Below are 21,280 nucleotides of genomic sequence, written 5' to 3' on the forward strand. Positions count from 1 at the left end.
AAAACCATTTTTTATTACAAAAACATATAAACACGTTATTTTTAAAACTGCGTCATAACATAAAACTTCTTGCTTTATTATTGAAAATTTGTAAACAGCTCTTAGTGTTGCTTGCTTTTCATTCACAATAGATAAAAATCGGTAATTTTTAGCAATGTTGCCAGCGAAAATGCAACTAACTCTCTAAAATTTTGAGGATTAAATGGGAGTTAGCAACGGAGTTATCTTCACTAACTCCTGAATTAACAGTGCGTTCAGGGTTGTTCAAGGGGTACCTAATAGCATTGACAGACGGCAGCGTTAATCCGGATTAACGGAATAAACCCTTTTTGACTATTAAAAATTTAGCCACATTTTCCTAGAATGTTTGTTATTTCATCTTTATTTTCTAATGGGTTTTAGCCTACTAAGAAAGGACTACTTCTAGTCCATGTGCGATCTCTGATAAGCCATCTTACCTAACCTAACCTAGCCTACTAAGTATAAATTTCGCTAAATTTCAAAGGCTGATACCTGAGCTTAACTTTCTATCTTCATTAGTCTCAAGTTTTTGGTAATGCATCTTCTACAATAGCAGTTTAACTCCTATACTTAAGATTTCGGAACATTCCATTGTATAAGAGAACAAAATCTGTTTTAGATCCCAGTTTAACTATTTTCTTTCTTATCGCTCTTCGACAAGCATTGACTTACTTTACTGGCATAGACACCGCCGAGTTAACAACAGCGCGCCAGTCGTTTCTTCTTTTCGCTACGTGGCGCCAATTGGATATTCCAAGCGAGCCAGGTCTTTCTCCACCTGGTTCTTCCAACATAGTGGATGTCTTCCTCTTCCTCTGCTTCCCCCGGCGGGTATTGCGTGGAATACTTTCAGAGCTGGAGTGTTTCCGTCCATTCGGACAACATGATCTAGCCAGCGTAGCCGCTGTCTTTTAATTTGCTGAACTGGACTGAACTCCATCGAACCAAAGAACCATAAATCTTTCGCAGAACCTTTCTCTCAAATAGGTTAGGTTAGCTTATGCCTGATGGATATCACTCTATAGATAGACGTATGTGACCTTTGTAATACTAAACAGAGGTTGATTTTAATACGTATACGAACTGATTTTTACGTCATTCCGGACGTCTACGCGTTTTGCAAAGTTTAATAGAGGCTAGATATCTATTTTTAATGCTTCATCCAGTCCCTTAAACTACGAAGTTCCTAGATATCAAAGTCGAGTTCAAGATAAAGCCGAACAGAAGCAAAGGAGGTGGTCCAGCGTTTTTCTCATATATACTTCCTTGCTCTTTCTATATGCTAATAATGCTAGCCCGACTCACATGTGATGCTAGTAAGTTGTGACCTGTGTCTGGACCAAAAACCATTCTGCAGTTTTTTGAGACCGTGTAAGTATAAATATGAGTCCATAAGGCATTCCATCTCACCCTGATCCGCCTGTCAACCCTTTCGATAATTTCATTGTGTATCGTTTTTAGCCATTTGTGTATTTTCGGAATTAGTTGTTCAGTACTTCAGCTATTTCAGTTGCCGGAACGGCCTTGTCGCCTGGAAAACAGTATAGAGTATATATCTGCTTTTCGGCAGCTTTTATTTCTACAACCTCCTTACTAAGATCGTTCTCAATGCTCACCAATTTTCACTTGCTTACCTTGAAACGAATTTTTGACCAGCAAAATCATTCGCCAAATATCGGAACCGGTTGTACTTAATTAAGAACCTCGTAAAAAAGACCCTGGAGCTTTTGGTGAGTCTCTATGGATAAGTATGACCTGACGTTGTGCTGATTGAAAATAATTTCTTTCCTATTGGCTAAAGCTGGCCGATTGCTACCTTCAGGTGGTCCATTGTTAAAAGTCCAAATCATAATTAAGATTTTGGTAATTGAGTAGCAAATCACAGAGGAATGATTCACTGGCAGTCCCATCAAACATATAGAAAAACTTTCCTGACGGTCAATCCTGGCTTAGTCACCGTTTCCACTAGATGTTGTTGCAAGTGGTGCGTTCAATAAATAATGTTTTGGCTTTCCAAAGCGTGGGTTGCGTTTATTGGAAAACATGATATTTTGGCATTCATTTAAGCACAAACATTCTGTATTGGATTGCCGTCTAATGACTATGGTGGTCAATCTAAAGTAACAATATGTTTTCTTGCTTCTAATGAATGCAGAGTGTGCTCACATGTTTCGGGTCATTATTTTTTTCAGTATGTTTTTTTGTCGTAAAACATTTCAGCCGACTTCAGTAAACCCTTTTTATACATTTTTATCATTCTAACGGCGTTAAGGTTTCTGTGAAGTATCTCAGAACCCCAAAACCATAAAAATTTAATTTTTCGGCGTGCTTAACACTTCCTATAAATGTTTGTACTTCTTTTGAACAGCTGGTTAATTTTTATCGAGCATTTAGTTTACTACAAGTAGGTTACGAGCATACCCTCAAACTCAAAAACTGCCATCAAGTGGATTGATATGGTCAGTTGTTAGCAACAACAACATTCGCAAAATATTCAGGGATTACAATTGATAAGAGGCGCACTTGGAAAGATCACGTAAAAATAAAAAGAACTCAGCCAAGATTAAAGTTGGCGCAGCTATACTGGCTCTTTAGGCCAAGATCCCGCTTCAGTCTAATTTGCTAATTTATAAGGTAATACTGAAGCCAATCTGAAAAGTAATTCATGATTTTCAAAATAAAGTTCTGCGGACCATAGTGGTACCAATCCTATCTATGTGAGAAACGATGTTCTTCACCGGGATCTAAAGTTGTCCACAGGCAACAACCGAAGAATTTAGCAGACGTTATCTCTTCCGTTTTGAGCATCATGAAAATTTATAAATTTATTATTATAATATATTGATTCAATTAATGTATGCAATTTTTATTTTTTTATTTAATTTAATTTTATTTGTTTCTGTTTTTAATTATTATATTGGATTACCACCATAATCCATAATCATTGTGTTTCTATGAAATTTAATAATCGATAAATGATACTTTTCTCCAATGTCGGTTGATGTCTTAAGCTTCTCCTAGACTGACCAGTTGTTCTTCTCAAAAAGAGAACAATAGTTTTACCCTCTCTTTTAGATGTTATTTGATTCCTCTCACTTCCTGGCTTTCCAGCTACGTTTCCAGTTTTTTCCAAAATGATCAGACCACCTCTTCGGGCGTACGTCATTCGTATGTGGAATTTCATAATGATAAGCAAATTTTTGTGTGTGGAAGCCTAATCAAGGACCCCTTTATATCTACATTTAATTTGAACGATATTTGCTCAAGCTACTTCACATTTGTGAGTTTGTATCACAATCTTTTTTTAATGTAGGAACATCCCGCTATTTTCTTCCAAATTTCTGATATTTTTTTTTAGAATAAACTTATTCAAGCTAAAAAACAATTTAAAAAAAATCCGCAGAAAATTGTAGGTTTAACTATGGTTCCATAGAGTCAAAGGCCAGCCTTTTCTGAGAGTCCCCACCTTTTGTCCATGTTGTAGACTTCAAGTACAGAGAAATACTATATATTTCAGCGTCTAAGTACATATATGCTCTAGGATTAATTGTTATTATTTGGGGAGTATGTTCTTCTGCTTTCTTTCGTTTCCCTTGCAACAATGAATGCACGAACTTTAAGTCATTAGGCGAAGTAATAATTTCAATAAAAGCAATTGACCTGCGTTGACCTGCATACTAATCAGTAAAAGCCAAGAAATTTGTCAATAAAATGCTGCTTTTAAAGTAAATATTTTCCCAGCAGTTAAAGTTGACCTTCATTTTTGTTGAAGAAGCAAACACGAGTACCATGAATTGAGCGAACTTGCATTTCTACACCTACGTCGAAAGTAAATGTTGCAATGCTTTGGTTAAGGTCGCATGTCTCCAGCGCGCTACTGCAACTCATGGCGGACGATTCGATGGAAGACGTTACACTACAACGCCGTCGCGACGCTATCGATCGGATAATTGCGACAGTGCAAGCGGAACGAGCTATATTGTCTATAGCCTACTTTGGCGCGATCACCGATATCGAACCATATATAACGGCTGCAAACACGACACCCAAATTCGTGATGACCGAGGGCTGCAACGATCCACTCAGCGGCGGAACAGCTGCCGATAAATTCAGCAGCAATATATTTTTCATTGCCGTCGGTCAATTGTTGCGCAATCCCATGTGGCAGCGCATGAACAACGTGCTTGGCGATATACAGAGTCGTGTGCGAGGGCTCTTCGTAGTGCCGCGGCATATGACACGTCGCCAGATACAACTCAGTCAGTTGGGCGAGCACTTTGAGTGGTGTTGGCGTAATGGCTTCATCAATGCAATGATTCTGGTGGACGACGGTATGCGAAACGACACCGAGCACCCCTTCACCGTTTATGGTTACGACCGTTTTCCACATTTACAAGTACGCCCGATGTCGGTGCATGCCGTGTGGTTTAGTGATAAACTGAAGAATTTCCAACGCAGCAGTATCCACACCATTTATCAATACGATCCACCGCGTGTTTTTCAAATACAAAAATCCTGGGCGGAGAATGACGTGAAAACCGTCGGCTACGCGGCTGAAATGTTGCAAGCATTCGCGCGGGCACACAACGCTACGCTGGACATCATAATGCTGAACAATTCAAGTCGTTATAATATTATGAGCGTCATTGATCAGTTGCGGCGCGGCGTTTTGGACATTGCAATGAATCCATATTTCTTTTATCCGGGTGTGCGTCTAAGCTATCCTGTACGCATGTTGCAGTTTGCTATTGTGGTGCCATCCAACGGTGAAATTGAACGTTTCCATTACTTTGTGCGTCCCTTTCAAACGCAGACTTGGATCTGCTTTTTGCTGGGTCTCTGCTATTTGAGTTTGGTGCGTCGTCTGTCGGAGCGGTTAAGCGCCTATTTGTACCCACATCTGCATCCCAGCTTCGGACGCGGTTGTCTTGAGATTTGGCGTCTGCTGCTCTTTCTGCCCATCAATATACCTAGCGAACGCAAGTGCTTTCGTTGGCATGGCGCCGCCACATTTTTGCTTACCGTTATACTGGGCTTCATTCTGACCAATCTCTATCAGGCTTCGCTCACCAGCTTTCTCGCCACATCCGTCTTTCGTCCGCAACTAAACACATTGATGTCAGTGTTCGAGCACAATGTCAGCGTGAACACCAACTATAATGAAATGGAATTCATACGCAACAGCAGCAGTTTGCCGCGAGATTTCGGTCGTCTGCTGATAGCGCGCGATCCGAGCGATTTGCGTGACGAACTTTTCGCCTTGCGGCCACGCGCTTATACCGCCTGTGTGGATGTTGTCAACTTTGCTTTGGCCCAGCAGCAGCACATGGATCGAAAGCCGCTGCACGAGTGCGAGGAAAGAATAACCACGCTGCCGTTCGGTTTTATGCTGCCGCCACGCTCACCTTATGAGCACATCGTGAATCGGTTCATTTTACGCGCGGAGGCGGCTGGACTGACGGTCAGATGGCTACGAAGCGCAAATACTGACGGATTTCGTGCGGGTATCTTACGTATGCGTGTAAGAAATCTACCCCCGAAGCAACCTTTGAATTTGGAGTATTTTCAATTCGCCTGGATTGTGTGGTCCGTGGGATTGTTGTGCGCTTTATGCGGATATGCTTTGGAAAACCTGCGATATTGGTTGCAGCGGCAAAAGTCAATAATGGTGCGCTATTGCATGCGCGGTGCGTTGAAGATTTTAGAAAAAGTTTGAAAAGTAGCTAGCGATCTTGAATGTTATTTGTGTTGTTGGTAATAAAATCGAATATCCTTCATTAAAAATCATTTTATATTTCGTGATTTGGCACCTCAGTGTAGCAAGCTCTAAGCTTACAATTTGATCGTGAAGTTTGACAATTTTCATGGCGTACGACCGATATTTGTGTTGCTTACAGTAACTTAAAATTTTCTCCTCCATCAAAATATGGAATTAAATCGCGAATATTTTTGCGCGATAATTTTGTACAACTTTCGACGTGGATTAACTCATCAAGAGTGCATATATGAACTTAGTTAAATTCTTAGCGATGAAGCTTTTTTAAGGGCCAATGTTTATCGATCGCACGGTGAATTCAATCGAGGTCGTATATTACTTTAAGACGTATTTAGTGAAGGTCGTCCATATCAGTTGACTTTCCGAACACACTTCGAAACACGTCTGTAACATCGTCACAAGTTATGAAGCGCGAATTTACAGGTATATGTATGTCTGAAAGTAAACAGCAGACTCTATGGGTGTTTTAAGATGAGCCGAATCCAAAGAAAGTTATTCGAGCACGTAAAAGTTCCAAGCAAAGGGTTCCCTATTTTTTGTAACAACTGGATATATCGCAACGATACTACTGGAACAACGCAGAACAGTAAATCAAGATTGATTGGATAGTTACATTATGGCAGATTACTGCTGATCCTAACAAATTATAAGGAAAGCACTCATAAGAAACATTTAATAAAGATATAAGATATGTTTTCGACATTCTTTTTACTTGGATGCTTTATAATTTTTTCAAAGCTAAACTGATATTGTAAATATATGTACATATATATTATTTTGTCTCATGTATTCTGATTTTTGAAATGTAAATTGAGAATAAAGATTTTAAAACAAACGAGAGCAAATCTTACAAAACCATTGATAGTTTTTTGAACTGAGGGCACAAAAGTATCCAAAACCGATCTTATGCCTAAGGCAACAAAACATTTGTTTGTCAGTTTTATTATACAAAACAACGCCACAATTTCCGACTCTTTAAATAGGTACAGAAACATTATATATATTCCTTTTCTGATTTCGCTGCATAATCAAGCCGAACTGATCGGATAATGAAAAAAAAAAAAAACAGTTTTGTCATGTCAATGGGTCAGTGGACAACATCTGAGAAACTAAAAGCTTCTGTGAAAGATTGACGTGCTCTTAATTCTTGGCAACGTATTTTCCATTAAATATAATCTTGAGATTCATCAACTGTATAACGACTTTAACTTAAAATCAGAGGGTCCATGGGTACAAATTTCTCTGCTTCTCGAGTAAGAAGTGTTTTGACTTCAATTGTTTCTTCAAATTAGCCGCAATTTGCAACACAAATAAACATACTTGCGTTTCTCTTGCAGAAAAATTGTTTATATTATAGCTTCACTCGCTGAGAAGTAGATATCGAGTCGGCAATTATTCTACAAAGTCCTTTCATCAGTTTTAAGACTTGTTCTTATTACCATTATTATATGACTAATGGAGCAACGTATACTTAAAACAAACCAGAAAGAATTTTTGTTAAAGAGAGGCCGCTAGGAAACAACTCGAGCCTCAACCCATTTATTTAAGTGATTACAATAATAATACTCAAATTCGTCATTGCTACTTGTTCAGTCTTGGATTTTAATCCTAACTCAGAGAAATATATAATAAATAGATTGGCGAGCCTTCTTTGACAATCATTCATCAGTCAACAAAGTGACTGTTCAAAGTGACTGTTCAGTTGTGATTTTGGCGAAACTCTCTCGGACCATTATGAGACTAGTAAACATGCTTGCCGAATTCGAAAGTATCGCAAGAAGACCGTAACGTCGAGATCCGATTGTTCGAGTTCAAGAAATAGTCGCAGCTTTCGCATCGTCAATTCAGGCAAAGAAAAAAGCTTCGACTCGTAACTTGAAGTTAGCAGACGGTAATTACAGCGGATAATTTAAGATGACTTAAACCTGTGTCCGTACAAAGTTCAAAAATAAGCCGGCAAAACCCTCTATATTTGTCTATTCGTCTGAAGTTTTGCCAAAAAATTACTGAAATGGAAACAATAACCAAAAATATTCTCGAAATGGCTGAAGAACATAACTACTTTATAAATTGCCTGTTTATGTCTGATGAGACCCATTTTGATCTAAACGGAAATGTAAACAAGCAAAATTGGCGTGAATCAGATCCAGAAATATTGCATGAGACGTAACTTCAACCAGAATGAGGCACTGTGTCAAGCTGTATTCTCGGGCCTTACTTCTGTCAAGAAAAGACTAACAGTGAATGGGCACCGTTATTTAAAGATTTTGAATGAGTTCTTTTTACACAGAACTTCGCCAAAGACGCATTCCTTTCAATAGCGTATGATTTCAGCAAGTTTGAACAATCTGCACAAATATCCAGACCGGTTATTGGAATATCAAGAAACTCCACTTTTCAGTGTCACCAAATGTCACTTCCCTTGACTGGACCAGACTTTTAATTGAATTCAATCCTTCACGTGGCAATGTATAATGGAGGTCATTGACGGTCCATAAATTTTAGAACTAATTAATTGTATAAAATAAAATAGCTATGCAATAAAAAGGTAATAACGGTTTGTTTTCACAGCACGATTCCTGAGTCACCTGTAAAGGGTGATCCAAGTAAAAGTACTGCTTTCAATAGCCTTTTTTTGATAGATCACGCGTAAAGCGCCCAATACAATACACCAGCATGCTGGTGCAATCACCTGATTCAAAAGGAAAAACTATTTTGGGGAGAATTTTTTGGTCTATATGAATCAATGCCGTGCTTATGGAAAATTAAGAGTGCGGAATATTAACCAATCCTTAATCCAAACACGCTTTTTTCTTTCATTTTTTTTCGTTTTCTTTTCAGGACAATAGCGATAATAATTCCTGCACAAATTTTGTCTCCGTCCATAACGACTTTTTCCATGAAAAAAATGAATATTGCGCCAACATGCTGGTGCAGTGTATGTTTCAAGCTTGTTGGCACCTTTAGGTCAATGCGCCAGCATGCTGGTGTAGTGTATTGGGCACTTAAGTCGGAAAGACTAACGCTTGAACAACGTTTAAAAATCGTTCAATTTAATTATGAACATTCACGTTCTGTAAAAAATATGTTTGTCGCGCTTCGCTCAACTTATGGTGAATTTAAGTGGTCTCCTGAGTGTACTATGCGCAACGCTATCATCCGTAGAGAATCGATTCGGCGAAGTTCACAACAACTTGTACTGATGTATGGAACAACTTGAAACATTCTACGTCGATATATTAAATTGACAGCAGATAGAGTTTGTGCAAGAACTGAAGGCGCTCGACCTTGCCACGCGACTACGTTTCGCTCTATGGGCTCTTGAAAAGTTCCAAAAAGATCCAACGCTTTCGAAACAAATTTGGTTCTGCAATGAGTCCCATTTCTAGCTCAATGGGTATGTAAGCAAGCAAAATTGCCGCATTTGGGGCAAAGAGCAACCGGAAAAGATTCAAGAGCTGACATTTCATCCAGATAAATCAACGATTTGGTGTTTGCATATCGCGCCATAATAACCGATTGTTTAAGGCCTGAAATTGAAGCTCGTGATCTCGGCGACATTTGGTTTCAACAAGATGACGCCACTTTGCCACAAATCGCATCAATCAATGGATTTATTGAGAGAACACATCGGTGGGCAAATAATTTCACGTTTTGAGCCACCAACGTCTTGTGATATCACACTGTTAGACCTTTTCCTGTGGGGTTATGCAAAGTATATGCCGAAAATCCCTTAACGATTCTGGCCATGGAGGAAAACATCACGCGTGTCATTCGCCAGTTACCAGTCGGATGGACTATCTGAGACACAGCCGCGGCCAACATTTGAAAGGGATAATCATCTAAAAATTAATGACAAAGAATATTCTTTCGCAGGATAAAAAACAATCCTCATTAAAATTGAATCTCGAAATGGGTTCCCCTTTATAAGTATTGCCTCTGAATGTAAGTTTTTTCAGTGTTCGAAATGATATTACTGCATAAAAACAATTCGAGTGAAACAGACCTTAACACAATTTTTAGTAAACCTTTTGTTTTACTTCATCTGATTAGGACCAGCCATTTATATAAATCAAATCAGATTATACAATATTTTATTTATTCAAACCAAGTACTTTGCTTAGAAATACTCCAATCGCATACATTCAGTGTTGAGGTATATCTAGTGGCTTGGGCTTGGTTGTTGTTTTTGGGATGTTGGGCGGTTATTACCTAAAATATGTGCTACATCACCCAAAGTGGTGCCCATAATGGCCAGCAACAAAGCGAAGAAGATAAAGAACTGCAATTGAACAACAATTTAGCAAGCGATTATATGCCGTTAATCCGTAAATTAGAAATTAGACTAGAAATAAGCGATAAGCGTTCGAAGAGCGCGCACTCACTTTCATGTCTGCTGAATACGACGAAGTCAACTATAAACTGCGTCGCAAAGTGCTGAAGCTGATCCTTTTATACAAATGAATGCCGAAAATGTTTTTTGTTTTGTTTTATTTGTTTTTTAATTGAATTATATAGGTTTATATAAATAAAATTATATAGTCATATACGCACATTAAGCCAGATATTTGGGAAGACCGGTAGCTGTGGGTTAATAGTCACCGGGCGATTGCTGTTTCGTATGCAAATAATATGGACTTCCGCTGAGATATAGGTATCAACTAGTACCAGCTTGCTGCTGAAATACCAGTTTCGAAGTTTTATTTAAATTTAATGCAGTAACGATGCAAATGTTTCTGTTGTGATTTCACCAAAATAAAAGCTATCGATAAACAGTGCCTTTTCACTTTATTAACATGTGAAATTTCAAGAAATGAATCGTACTAGGTTCTCATAAGTACTATACATATATGATAACCGGTTTCGTAGTGAGTATTTCAATAACCGGTGTGTGCTTTTGGCGCCAATAAAATTAAGTTTATATTCAATAAATTTCTTTTTGCCGAATAAATTTTATTTACAATTGCAACCTATTCCATAACACTGGTAAACAAAATTACAACTTTATTGTCAAAGGAAAACTCGTATCATATTTCGAATGTACTAAGGCCACTAAAAAATAATATGTGAATGAAAAAAAATTACACGTCAAGTTTTCTTGTGACATCAATACATATAAAGGCTGAACTATTTCGAGGTTTCATACTTTTTTAAAGGGAATGTCAATCATCATTCGAAAGAACATTATTTGGCATTTATTTTTTGAAAATTATCTCTTTCAAAGTGTGGCTACATCTACGCCTCAGATGGTCTATCCGTGGATTCCAATTTTCGATGACTCGTTCGAGCATTTAGGCTGGGAACTGTCGCCTAGATCACGTGCTTTAATTGCAGACATCAATTATCACGTTCTCACCGGCATCATTTTTGAAGAAATATGGACCGATGATTGCACTGGCTTATAAAGCACACCAAATTGTGTTTTTTTCTGAATAAAATGACAGCTCTTGAATATATTCAGGTTGCTCTTCGTCCCAAATGCGACAATTTCGCTTCTTTATATACCCATTGAGCCAGAAATGAGCCTCATCGCTGTACAAAAATATAGTTCGAAAACGTTGGATCATCTTGAAACTTTTCATGTACACCCTCAGCTATGGTTGCTATATATTCGTCACTGCGTGTTGGACGTGTTTTATTCGGTCGAGTTATATCCAGTAATGAATGCTGGGTCTTAAGATGGGTGATGGTGTTGCGAATATTACGCTCAGTAGGCCGATTATGTTGACCACTGTGAATTTTCGTAGTAAAGTTGAACGATTAGGGAAAAGTCGTTCAAGCGTAAGTCTTTCCATGATAAAATGCAAACAATAATACTAAAAAGGTATATTATATAGACTCTCTATTTGTATTACCCTTTATTTTCTTAAAAAGTGCAAACAAGTCCAGATAATAGTGCAGCATATGTATTCTTAGGTGCATATAACACCCCAAAAGTTTACATGACATTATACGTTCTTTTGTTAAATCTTTGTAATTTACCGATTTTTATGATTTCCAGAACATTTTTTTTCTGATCACGCATCGTTTCTTCAAAGCTCGTATTCTTTATCAGTTGCCGTATTTATGAACTTACAAATTCTGCCTCTTTAATTTTTACAGCGCTGACTTTGGGGAACTTCCCTTTCAGTTATACATATCGAATAGGTAGCTTCGGTCTGTTAGCCGAAGACATTTTTGGATACTGGGTAGCGTATTTGAACTTGGTTGTAATGATTTTTGTTTGGGTCTAATAAAATAACAATCATTTTGGTACGAAACAAAGTCAATCATGTACTTTGATTGTTCAGTTTGTATGGCAGCTATATGCTATAGTGATTCGGTTCTGAAATTTAAATAGCTTCGTGGGGTGAAAAGGTGTATAAAATTTTAGATAAATATCTTGAAATTGAGGAACTGGTTCGCGCACACACAGCTCGTCACGCTAATCAATTACATATAAACTTTATAGGGTCTTCGACAAACAAATGACATATTAGACGTATTATCTACATTAATTTTATTGTCATATCTTATTTACTATTTGTCTACGAGTAACATCACTATTATTCATCTTTACTGGCGTAGGCACCGCTTAGGTATCTATAGTAGCGCGAGTCTAGTTGTCGTTTCTACTCTGCGAATGCCAGTCACCTTGTCATGGAGCAGGGGCTTAAGTCGCATGGCATGCTCGGCTCCTCCCAAGAGCTAACAGCCCTTAATGAGTGCATAATAAACGAAATCTTCATTGGGTGTGGATAAATCGTCTCGTTCCATAGAGTGCACTTTAGAGCTGGTTGGCTATTAGTCGACTGTCCGGACGAGAAGACGGTCATCTGGCTAGCGGAGATCGCCCCGATGCTGGAAGAGGTGTGAAAAGATACCGCCACTCCATAGCACGACAGTATTTCTTCCCGGAGCGTAGGCAAACCCTACGATTTTACAGCGTGGAAGGTAGTCGCGAGAGTTACAACTTCAAACGTTATTACAAAATTAACAATCATTATGGTGGATTGTTTAAAGGAATAATAACATTATTCTGCATATTAATAAGATAAATTCCATCACGCTCAGCTTCTAATCCATGACTCTGTGGCATGGCTGTCTTCTAATTACAATTATTACTTCCTTACTCTTAGGATTCTCCTGAAACTTTGTATTTGAAATTAAAAAAAAAAACGTCATTAACTAGCTAAATGAGTCTCAGACCCCCCTCACGATATTACACTCCCACATCATCATTCCACACTACATCTTCATTACACACCACATCATCATTATATCACGAATCTAACATACATGAGGACGCTATAAAAAAAGAACAAAAGGGACCGACGGACAGAGCGCCAGCCTCTTTTTGGCTTTCGATCACACATCGCTTACGTTTCTCTGTGCCCTTTTTTAATTTCGATTTGCGTGCGCATTTTTAATACTCATAGTTACACATAGTATCTGCTTCCATAGGAGTAGGCCTATTGAAATTCCTAGACCTATAATAGCCACTGTTATTGCTAGTCCAGGTATTTCTAGAGTACTGTCTAGAAAAATTATTTGTATTTTGAATTTTACATTTGTTTGACCTCGAAAATTGTATGTGTTATTAGTTCTATTATTTTGTTGCTGACTTGCAGAATTATTTGTTCGAATTGGCCTGTAATTTTGTTGATTGTTAAGACTATTAGCATATCTAGGCCCAAAACTTTGTTAGCCTGTACTGGGCACATTGTGTTGTGTGCTATAATCTTGATTTCTTCTTTGGAACATATTGACGTTAAATTATTGGAATTTTTTTAAATGAATGATTTTAATTACCTTCATCTAATCTTAAGAAGCTATATATAAATTCTGATAACTGAGTCAATGAAATTGAGTTCCTCATTGCATAAGCACAAGTCCCTGTGATTTGCTAATACGTTGAATAAACATTTCCGAAAAAAGTGGAGTGCCGGTTTTCAGGCTGATTACTGTTGAACATTGTTAAGGGATACTCTAAAAACAAATTATCGCCGAAAAACATCGACGGTAACATTTTAAGGTAGTCTTTGGTTAGTAAAATAATATTACAATAGTATATCTATCGCTGTTTTTTTTTAAGAAAAGTCCTCATAGCAAAAACTATAGGTGATAGAAGAAATCTGTAGCTATTTTCTGCATTTGTGGCAATTTTTACATAATAAACACTTTGTTCTGTTCATGTCAGAAAAAACAAGTGGATTTTTGCTCACCAGTGTTATGTATTGAAATTTAATTCTAAAAATTGTGTAATTGCTATTACACAATTTTCCAAAGTCCTATTATTATGAACAATTTATTTAAATTGATTTATTTTTCTTTTTCTAGAACTTCTGTTTTTTTAAATGTAATTAATTTCACTTATTTTCAGGTTTTTTAACAATTTCTTTTTACAGTTAGACCACCCTATTATTTTCTTTACGGAAATTTCAGTATGTATCTTATGCCTACAGGTTTACTTTCACTGGGAGTACAAGATCTATCAAAGACTTACTCCTCCAATTTTAAAGTCACTGGGAATTTAAGATTTTGGAATCACTGTGTTTTGGTCTTTGATGACTTATTTTATTTTATACATACGTACAAGTAAGTATATAATATAACACTATATTTCAATATTTAATTTCATCTTACATTTTTTTCACCTTCTTCAAAGCCGCTGTTGCCGCTGTGGATGTTGTTGTTTTTGTTATAGCTGCTGGTGCTGATGTTTATCAGCAAAACCTACCGCCGAGACGGATCACTCCTTACCACGACAATGCGAGCTCTCGCACATCGACTGAAACAACTGACTTGACTTCTGTTTGTTCCAAAGAATAACCTAATGGGTCAACGTTTTTCGACAGCTGAAGAGGCGGTTGATGCAAATGGCAAAAGTGCTTTGAAAATTAGTTCAAACGCATGCGAAAGTGTAGTCTTAATGGAGAATGTTTTGAAAAACAATTGAGCGATTTTCGATGATTTATATCAATTTGTTCTCTAGTTCCGAAATATAAAAAGTGTTTGGTGGGATTGGAAAGGAATCATACACTATGACCTGCTCCAGCCTGGTCGAACGATTAATTCTACATTTTACTATCAACAACTGATGAGATTGAAGCAAGCTATCGGAACAAAACGGTCAGAACTGATCAACAGAAAGGGCTTCGTTTTCCATCAGGTCAACGATAGAACACACATATCTTTGATGACTTGGCAAGAACTGGGAGAGCTTGGCTGGGAAATTCTGATGTATCCACCATATAGTCCTGATCCTGCACCATCGAACTACCATATAGAACTACCATATGTTTCGGTAAATGTAGAACTCCCTTAATGGAGTAAAGTTGGCTTCAGGAGAAGCCTGTGAAAATTACTTGTCGCAGTTTTTCGCCGAGAAACTTGAAAATTTTTACACTGATGGAATAATGTCTCTAGCGGAAAAATATCAAAAACTGATCGACCAAAATGGTACATATTTGGTTCATCAAAGTCCATAAAAAATATTATATAAAACAAGTAAGGAAGTGCTAAGTTCGGGTGTCACCGAACATTTTATACTCTCGCATGATAAAGTGATAATCGAGATTTCATTATACGTCATTTACATATTTTTCAAATACCGTATTTTTGTAAATTTTTATTCCGCTATCATCATTGGTTCCTAATGTATAGTATATATTATACAGAGAAGGCATCAGATGGAATTCAAAATAGCGTTATATTGGAAGAAGGCGTGGTTGTGAACCGATTTCACCTATATTTTGTACATGTAATCAGGGTGTTAAGAAAATATTATATACCGAATTTCATTGAAATCGGTCTAGTAGTTCCTGAGATATGGTTTTTGGTCCATAAGTGGGCGAGGCCACGCCCATTTTCAATTTTTAAAAAAAGCCTGGGTGCAGCTTCCTTCTGCAATTTCTTCCGTAAAATTTAGTGTTTCTGACGTTTTTTGTTAGTCGGTTAACGCACTTTTAGTGATTTTCAACATAACCTTTGTATGGGAGGTGGGCGGGGTTATTATCTGATTTCTTCCATTTTTGAACTGTATATGGAAATGCCTGAAGGAAACGACTCTATAGAGTTTGGTTGATATAGCTATAGTAGTTTCCGAGATATGTACAAAAAACTTAGTAGGGGGCGGGGCCACGCTCACTTTTCCAAAAAAATTAAGTCCAAATATGCCCCTCCCTAATGCGATCCTTTGTGCCAAATTTCACTTTAATATCTTTATTTATGGCTTAGTTATGACACTTTATAGGTTTTCGGTTTTCGCCATTTTGTGGGCGTGGCAGTTGGCCGATTTTGCCATCTTCGAACTTAACCTTGATATCTCAATTTTTACTCAAGTTAGAGCTTGCACGGACGGACAGACGGACGGACAGACAGACATCCGGATTTCAACTCTACTCGTCACCCTGATCACTTTGGTATATATAAGTTTTAGGACTTACAAACAACCGTTATGTGAACAAAACTATAATACTCTCCTTAGCAACATTGTTGCGAGAGTATAAAAATAAGTTGGAGTTTGATTAGATTTTTCGACAACCCCATATGTAAGTATACTATGCTACTTAGTTTCATGTATTCTCATTTTTGGAATGGAAAATGAGAATAAAGCTTTTAAATTAAACGAGAGAAAATCTTACAAAACCATTGATAGTTTCTTGAAATGAGGGCGCAAATGTATCCAATACCGATCTTATGCCCAGGGCACCAAACCATTGTAGATCAGTGTTCGGATGCAAAACAAGGCTATAATTTCCGAACAAACTCTTTAAACCGATAAAGAAGCAATCTGAACTGATCGGAAAATGAATAAAAAGCAGTTTTTTTATGTCAGTGGGCCAATAGGCAACATCTGAAAAACTAAAAGCTTCTGTGAAAGATTGATGTGCTCTTAATCAGTGGCAACGTAATTTTCATAAAACTAGGTCTTGATATTCATTAATTCTACTCCGACCTTAACACAGCGAATTTAAGATCAGAGGCTACGTAGACTCAAATTCCTCTGGTTCTCGAGTAGAGAGTGTTTTGACTTCAATTGTTTCTTCAAATAAGCCGCAATTTGCCAAACAAACAAAAAATCTAGGTTTCGTTTGTGGAAAAATTGTTTATGTTATTGATTCAAGCGATAAGAAGTAGATGTCGTTGTTGATGTTTTGTTTAAGGTAGGCCGCTAGAAAACAACTCGAGCCTCAACCCATTTATTTAAGTGATTACAATAGTAATACTCAAATTCGTCATTGCTACTTGTTGAGTCTTGGGTTATATTCCTAACCCAGAGAAATATATAATAAATAAATTGCTGACCCATTTTTGACAGTCATTCATCAGTCAACAAACGGAATTCAGATGTGATTTTGGCGAAACTCTCACGGACCATTTAAAGACTGGTAAACATGCTTGCCGAATCCGGAAGTATCGCAAGGGAACCGTAACATCCACATCCGAATGTTCGAGTTCAAGAAATAATCGCGGCTTTTGCATCGTCAATTCAGGCAAAGCTAAGAGTTTCGACTCGTAACTTGGAGTTAGTAGACGGTCATTACAGCGGATAATTTAGAATGATTTAAACCTGTTTCCATACAAAGTTAAAAGCAGACAGGCTAAACCCTCTAGATTCGCCTATTCGCCTGAAAGTTTGCCAAAAAATTATTGAAATGAAGACAATAAATTGCCGTTTATGTCTGATGAGGCCAATTTTGATATAAACGGAAATGTAAACAAACAAAATTGCCGTATATTGCGTGAATTTATTCCAGCAATAATCCATGAGACGGAACTTCATCCAGAATGAGGCGCTGTGTCAAGGTGTATTGTCGACCTTACTTCTGTGAAGAAAACACTAACAGTAACTGTCAATGGGCACCGTTATTTAAAGATGTCGAATGAGTTCTTTTTACCCAGAACTGTGCCAAAGACGTATTCCTTTCCATAGCGGTTGCTTCCAGCAAGGTCGAGTAATCTATACACATAGCCAAACCGGTTATTGCGGAGCTTCAACGAATATTGGAAAACAAACTAATATAAAGAAACTCCACTTTCCGCTAGCCCCCAAGGTCACCTGTTCTGACTGAGCCAGATATTTTTTTTGGGATTATGTCAAGCAAGAGATGTGCAAGACGAAACCCAGAAATCGAAATGAATTGAGGCATTAAATCGATAGTTGAGGCAATCCACACTTCAACCCTTCAGGCCTCAATGAATAATTTTCTAAATACATAGGTGTCACTTTTGAGATGCTGAGCGTGGAGGTCGTTATCGGTCTATAAATTTTAGAAACAATTAATTATGCAAAAAAAAAAAATAAATAAAAGTTGCTGTGCAATAACTTAAAAAATGAATGCATTGATTAAAAAAATTTATTATCGCTAGTGTTTTAGCACTATTTCTGCGTCACCCTGTATAAGTATTGCCTCTGAATTTAAGTTTTATCAGTGAAGTGATATTACTGAGTAAACAAAATTCGATTGATACAGACCTTACCACAATTTTTGGTAAATTTTTTTTTACCTCATCAGATTGCTTAGAACCACCCAATTGCTTAAATCAGATTATGCAATATTTTATTTATTCAAACCAAGTACTTTGCTTCGAAATACTCCAATCGCATACATTCAATGTTGAGGCATATCTAGTGGCCATGGTGGGCATCCTTATGGTGTCCGGCTGTTTGGGGTTGGGCGCCGTGGCTTGGGCTGGGTTGTTGTTTTTGGTGTGATTGTTCCTTATTATTATGTTTTACATCACCCAAAGCGGTGCCTAAAAGGACCAGCAACAAAGCGAAGAAAATAAAGAACTGCAATTGAACAACAAATTAGTAAGCGATTATATGCCGTTAATCCTTAAATTAGAAATTAGAGAAGAACTAAGCCATAAGCCTTCGAGGTGCGCGCACTCACTTTCATGTCTGCTGAATACGACGAAGTCAACTATAAACTGAGTTGTAAAGTGGCGAAGCTACTACTCCTTTTATACAAATGAATGCCGAGAATGTTTTTTTTAACAATTAATATAAATACAAATATATAATAATAGAATAGTCGTTGGCTGATCTCCGTTTGGTATGCAAATAAGATGGGCTTCCGCTGAGATAAAGGTATGAACTAGTACCAGCTTGCTGCTGAAGTACCAGTTTCGCAATTTTATTTTAATTTAATGCAACAGCGAAGCAAATATTTTAGTTCTGAATTCACCACAATAAAAACAGCCGCCTTTTTCCCACTTTAATCGTACAATCATTAAATAGTGCCTTTTTACTTTTTTAATATATGAAATTTCAAGGAATAAAACAAATTTCATGGAGAACTTGAATTAGACACAGCTAAGTCAGACCTAAAAAGTAGCATACTTTTAAGTTTATTTTTAAATACTCATATATCAAAACCGGTTTCGTAGTGCGTATTTAAATAACACCGGCTAAGCTTTTGGCGTCAATAAAATTAAGTTTATATCCAATAAATTTCTTTTTGTCGAATAAATTTTATTTACAATTGCAACCTATTCGATAACACTGGTAAACAAAACTATTAATTTTTTATCACATGGAAACGGACATCATATAATATATGAGATTTATTAAGGTGTCAGTAGGGTAATCGTTTTTCCAACATTTTTTTTTTTTTTTTTGCATTTTCTGTTCCCTTATACCCTTAGAATTAATGTAGAAACCCAATTTTCCATTGGAAGGTTTCGAAGAAGGCCCAAAAATAATAATACCGCTCGACGTTCGGAGCGCTCGGAGCGCATACCTCAAACTTCAAACGCGTTTTTTCTCAAAACACACTTTTTAAATTGGCATAAATGATTTTTTAAATGTTCACAAAACGCCTGGCTATCGTCACTATATTTTTTATAATTTATTGACAATGTTATGACAAAATTTATGTAAAAAAACATGATGAAAAATTAAAAACAAAAAACGTTAATTACTTTTTTATTTATATACATTTTTTCATGGTTTTAGTAGGGACGATAATCATTCACGTACTTTTTAAGAATAAATTGGATTTTTGTGTTTCAGATGATCCAAACATGAGAAATCGTGTCCACCAGTGAAAAAACGCATCTCATTCACCCAGCCGTTTCTCTGACAGATGGCATCAAAAAATTCCGAAAAAAATTTTTTATCACTTCACGATATACCTCATGATATGTGAAAAGAGTTCTATTGTAGAATAAAAATTTCTATAAAAAAAATGTCAAAAAACAGGCCAGATTACTCTACTGACGCCTTAAAGTCAGTCACTAATGATATGTGATAATAAAAATTGACACATAAGGTTTTCTTGTGTTCCTTTTCGCGGTTTCCTACTTTTTTAAAGAAATATCACAGAAACTTCAAATTTAATGGGGATATTCCCATTATCATTCGAAAGAACTTTCCTTGGCATTTATTTTGTGAAGATTATCTCTTTCAAATGTTGGCCGCAACTGCGTCTCAGATGGGATTGTCCGCATACACTTTGGATATCCCTACAGGAAAGAGTCTAATAGCCTTGACAGAGGGCGGCGTTAATCCGGATTAACTGCGCACTTAATCAGATCAAAATTTGTAGGTGACAGAGGGCTGCTATGCGAGTTTGAAATTTTCGTAAACAGCTGCTAGTCATTTTTATAATATATTCAATGAAAATGAATAGAATATAAACATTGAGGGTGTTAGACGACCAGTTTTTACAAAATCATTTTTTATTATAAAAACTTATCAACTCGTTATTTTTCAAACTGCATCATAACATAATATCATAACATAAAACGTCGCCATCTGTCAATGCTATAACGATGTGATACCACATGATCGTGGTGGCCAAAAGACCGGCTTAAAACGTGTAATTATCTGCTCACTGTAGTGTTCTCTCAATAAATCCACTGTATATCCATCAAATAGTCGGCCGTCATGTTCTCAACGGCATCATTTTCGAAGAATTATGGACCGATGATTCCACACATTCCGGCCCATAAACCACACCAAATCGTTTTTTTCTGAATAAAATTGCAGCTCTTGAATCTTTCAGGTTGCTCTTCTGTACGAGCGAAGCGCGCGAAACACCTTCCTTGCGCGAATTTTCGTAACAAAATTGAACGATTCGTAAACGTTGTTCAGGTGTAAGCCTTTACATGATGAAATGCCAAACAATACTGAATGAAAATAACATGACAATTTGACACGACTCACGCGTGATCTGTCAAAAAAGGCTTTTGAATAAAGAACCTCTAATTGAATCACCCTTTATTTTCTCAAATAGCTCAAACATCAGCAATATTTAGATATTTATATATACAAAAAATATTTCTTAATAGAGGAGAAAATAATTTCTAGGATATTTGGCTTCTGGAAGGTCTTTTTTAAGTCTCCAGTAGCATTGTTGCGCTCCATTTCCCTTAATAGCAATTCTGCATTAAGGAAACGATAAATTCTCTCATCTTGTTCGCCACTCACTGCAAATTTGTCGGAAAGAAATTCAGATAAGAGTTCAGCATATGTATTTTTAAGAACATATT

At 37.0% G+C, this 21,280-nt stretch overlaps 1 protein-coding gene across 1 annotated transcript; it reads left to right on the forward strand.

Moving 5' to 3' along the window:
- The first annotated feature begins 3,907 nt into the window (after nt 1–3,907).
- LOC120774563 lies at nt 3,908–5,737 on the forward strand. Its single transcript, XM_040104297.1, has one exon. It carries the CDS (start codon nt 3,908–3,910, stop codon nt 5,735–5,737), a length of 1,830 nt encoding a protein of 609 aa, XP_039960231.1.
- The last annotated feature ends 15,543 nt before the right edge of the window (nt 5,738–21,280 follow it).

The sequence above is a fragment of the Bactrocera tryoni genome, chromosome 4, assembly GCF_016617805.1.
Source record: "Bactrocera tryoni isolate S06 chromosome 4, CSIRO_BtryS06_freeze2, whole genome shotgun sequence".
NCBI classification, from domain to species: Eukaryota; Metazoa; Arthropoda; class Insecta; order Diptera; family Tephritidae; genus Bactrocera; species Bactrocera tryoni.

What these genes read in the sequence shown, in the direction of transcription:
- LOC120774563 (XM_040104297.1), top strand. Translation starts at nt 3,908, where the DNA reads ATGGCGGACGATTCGATGGAAGACGTTACACTACAACGCCGTCGCGAC.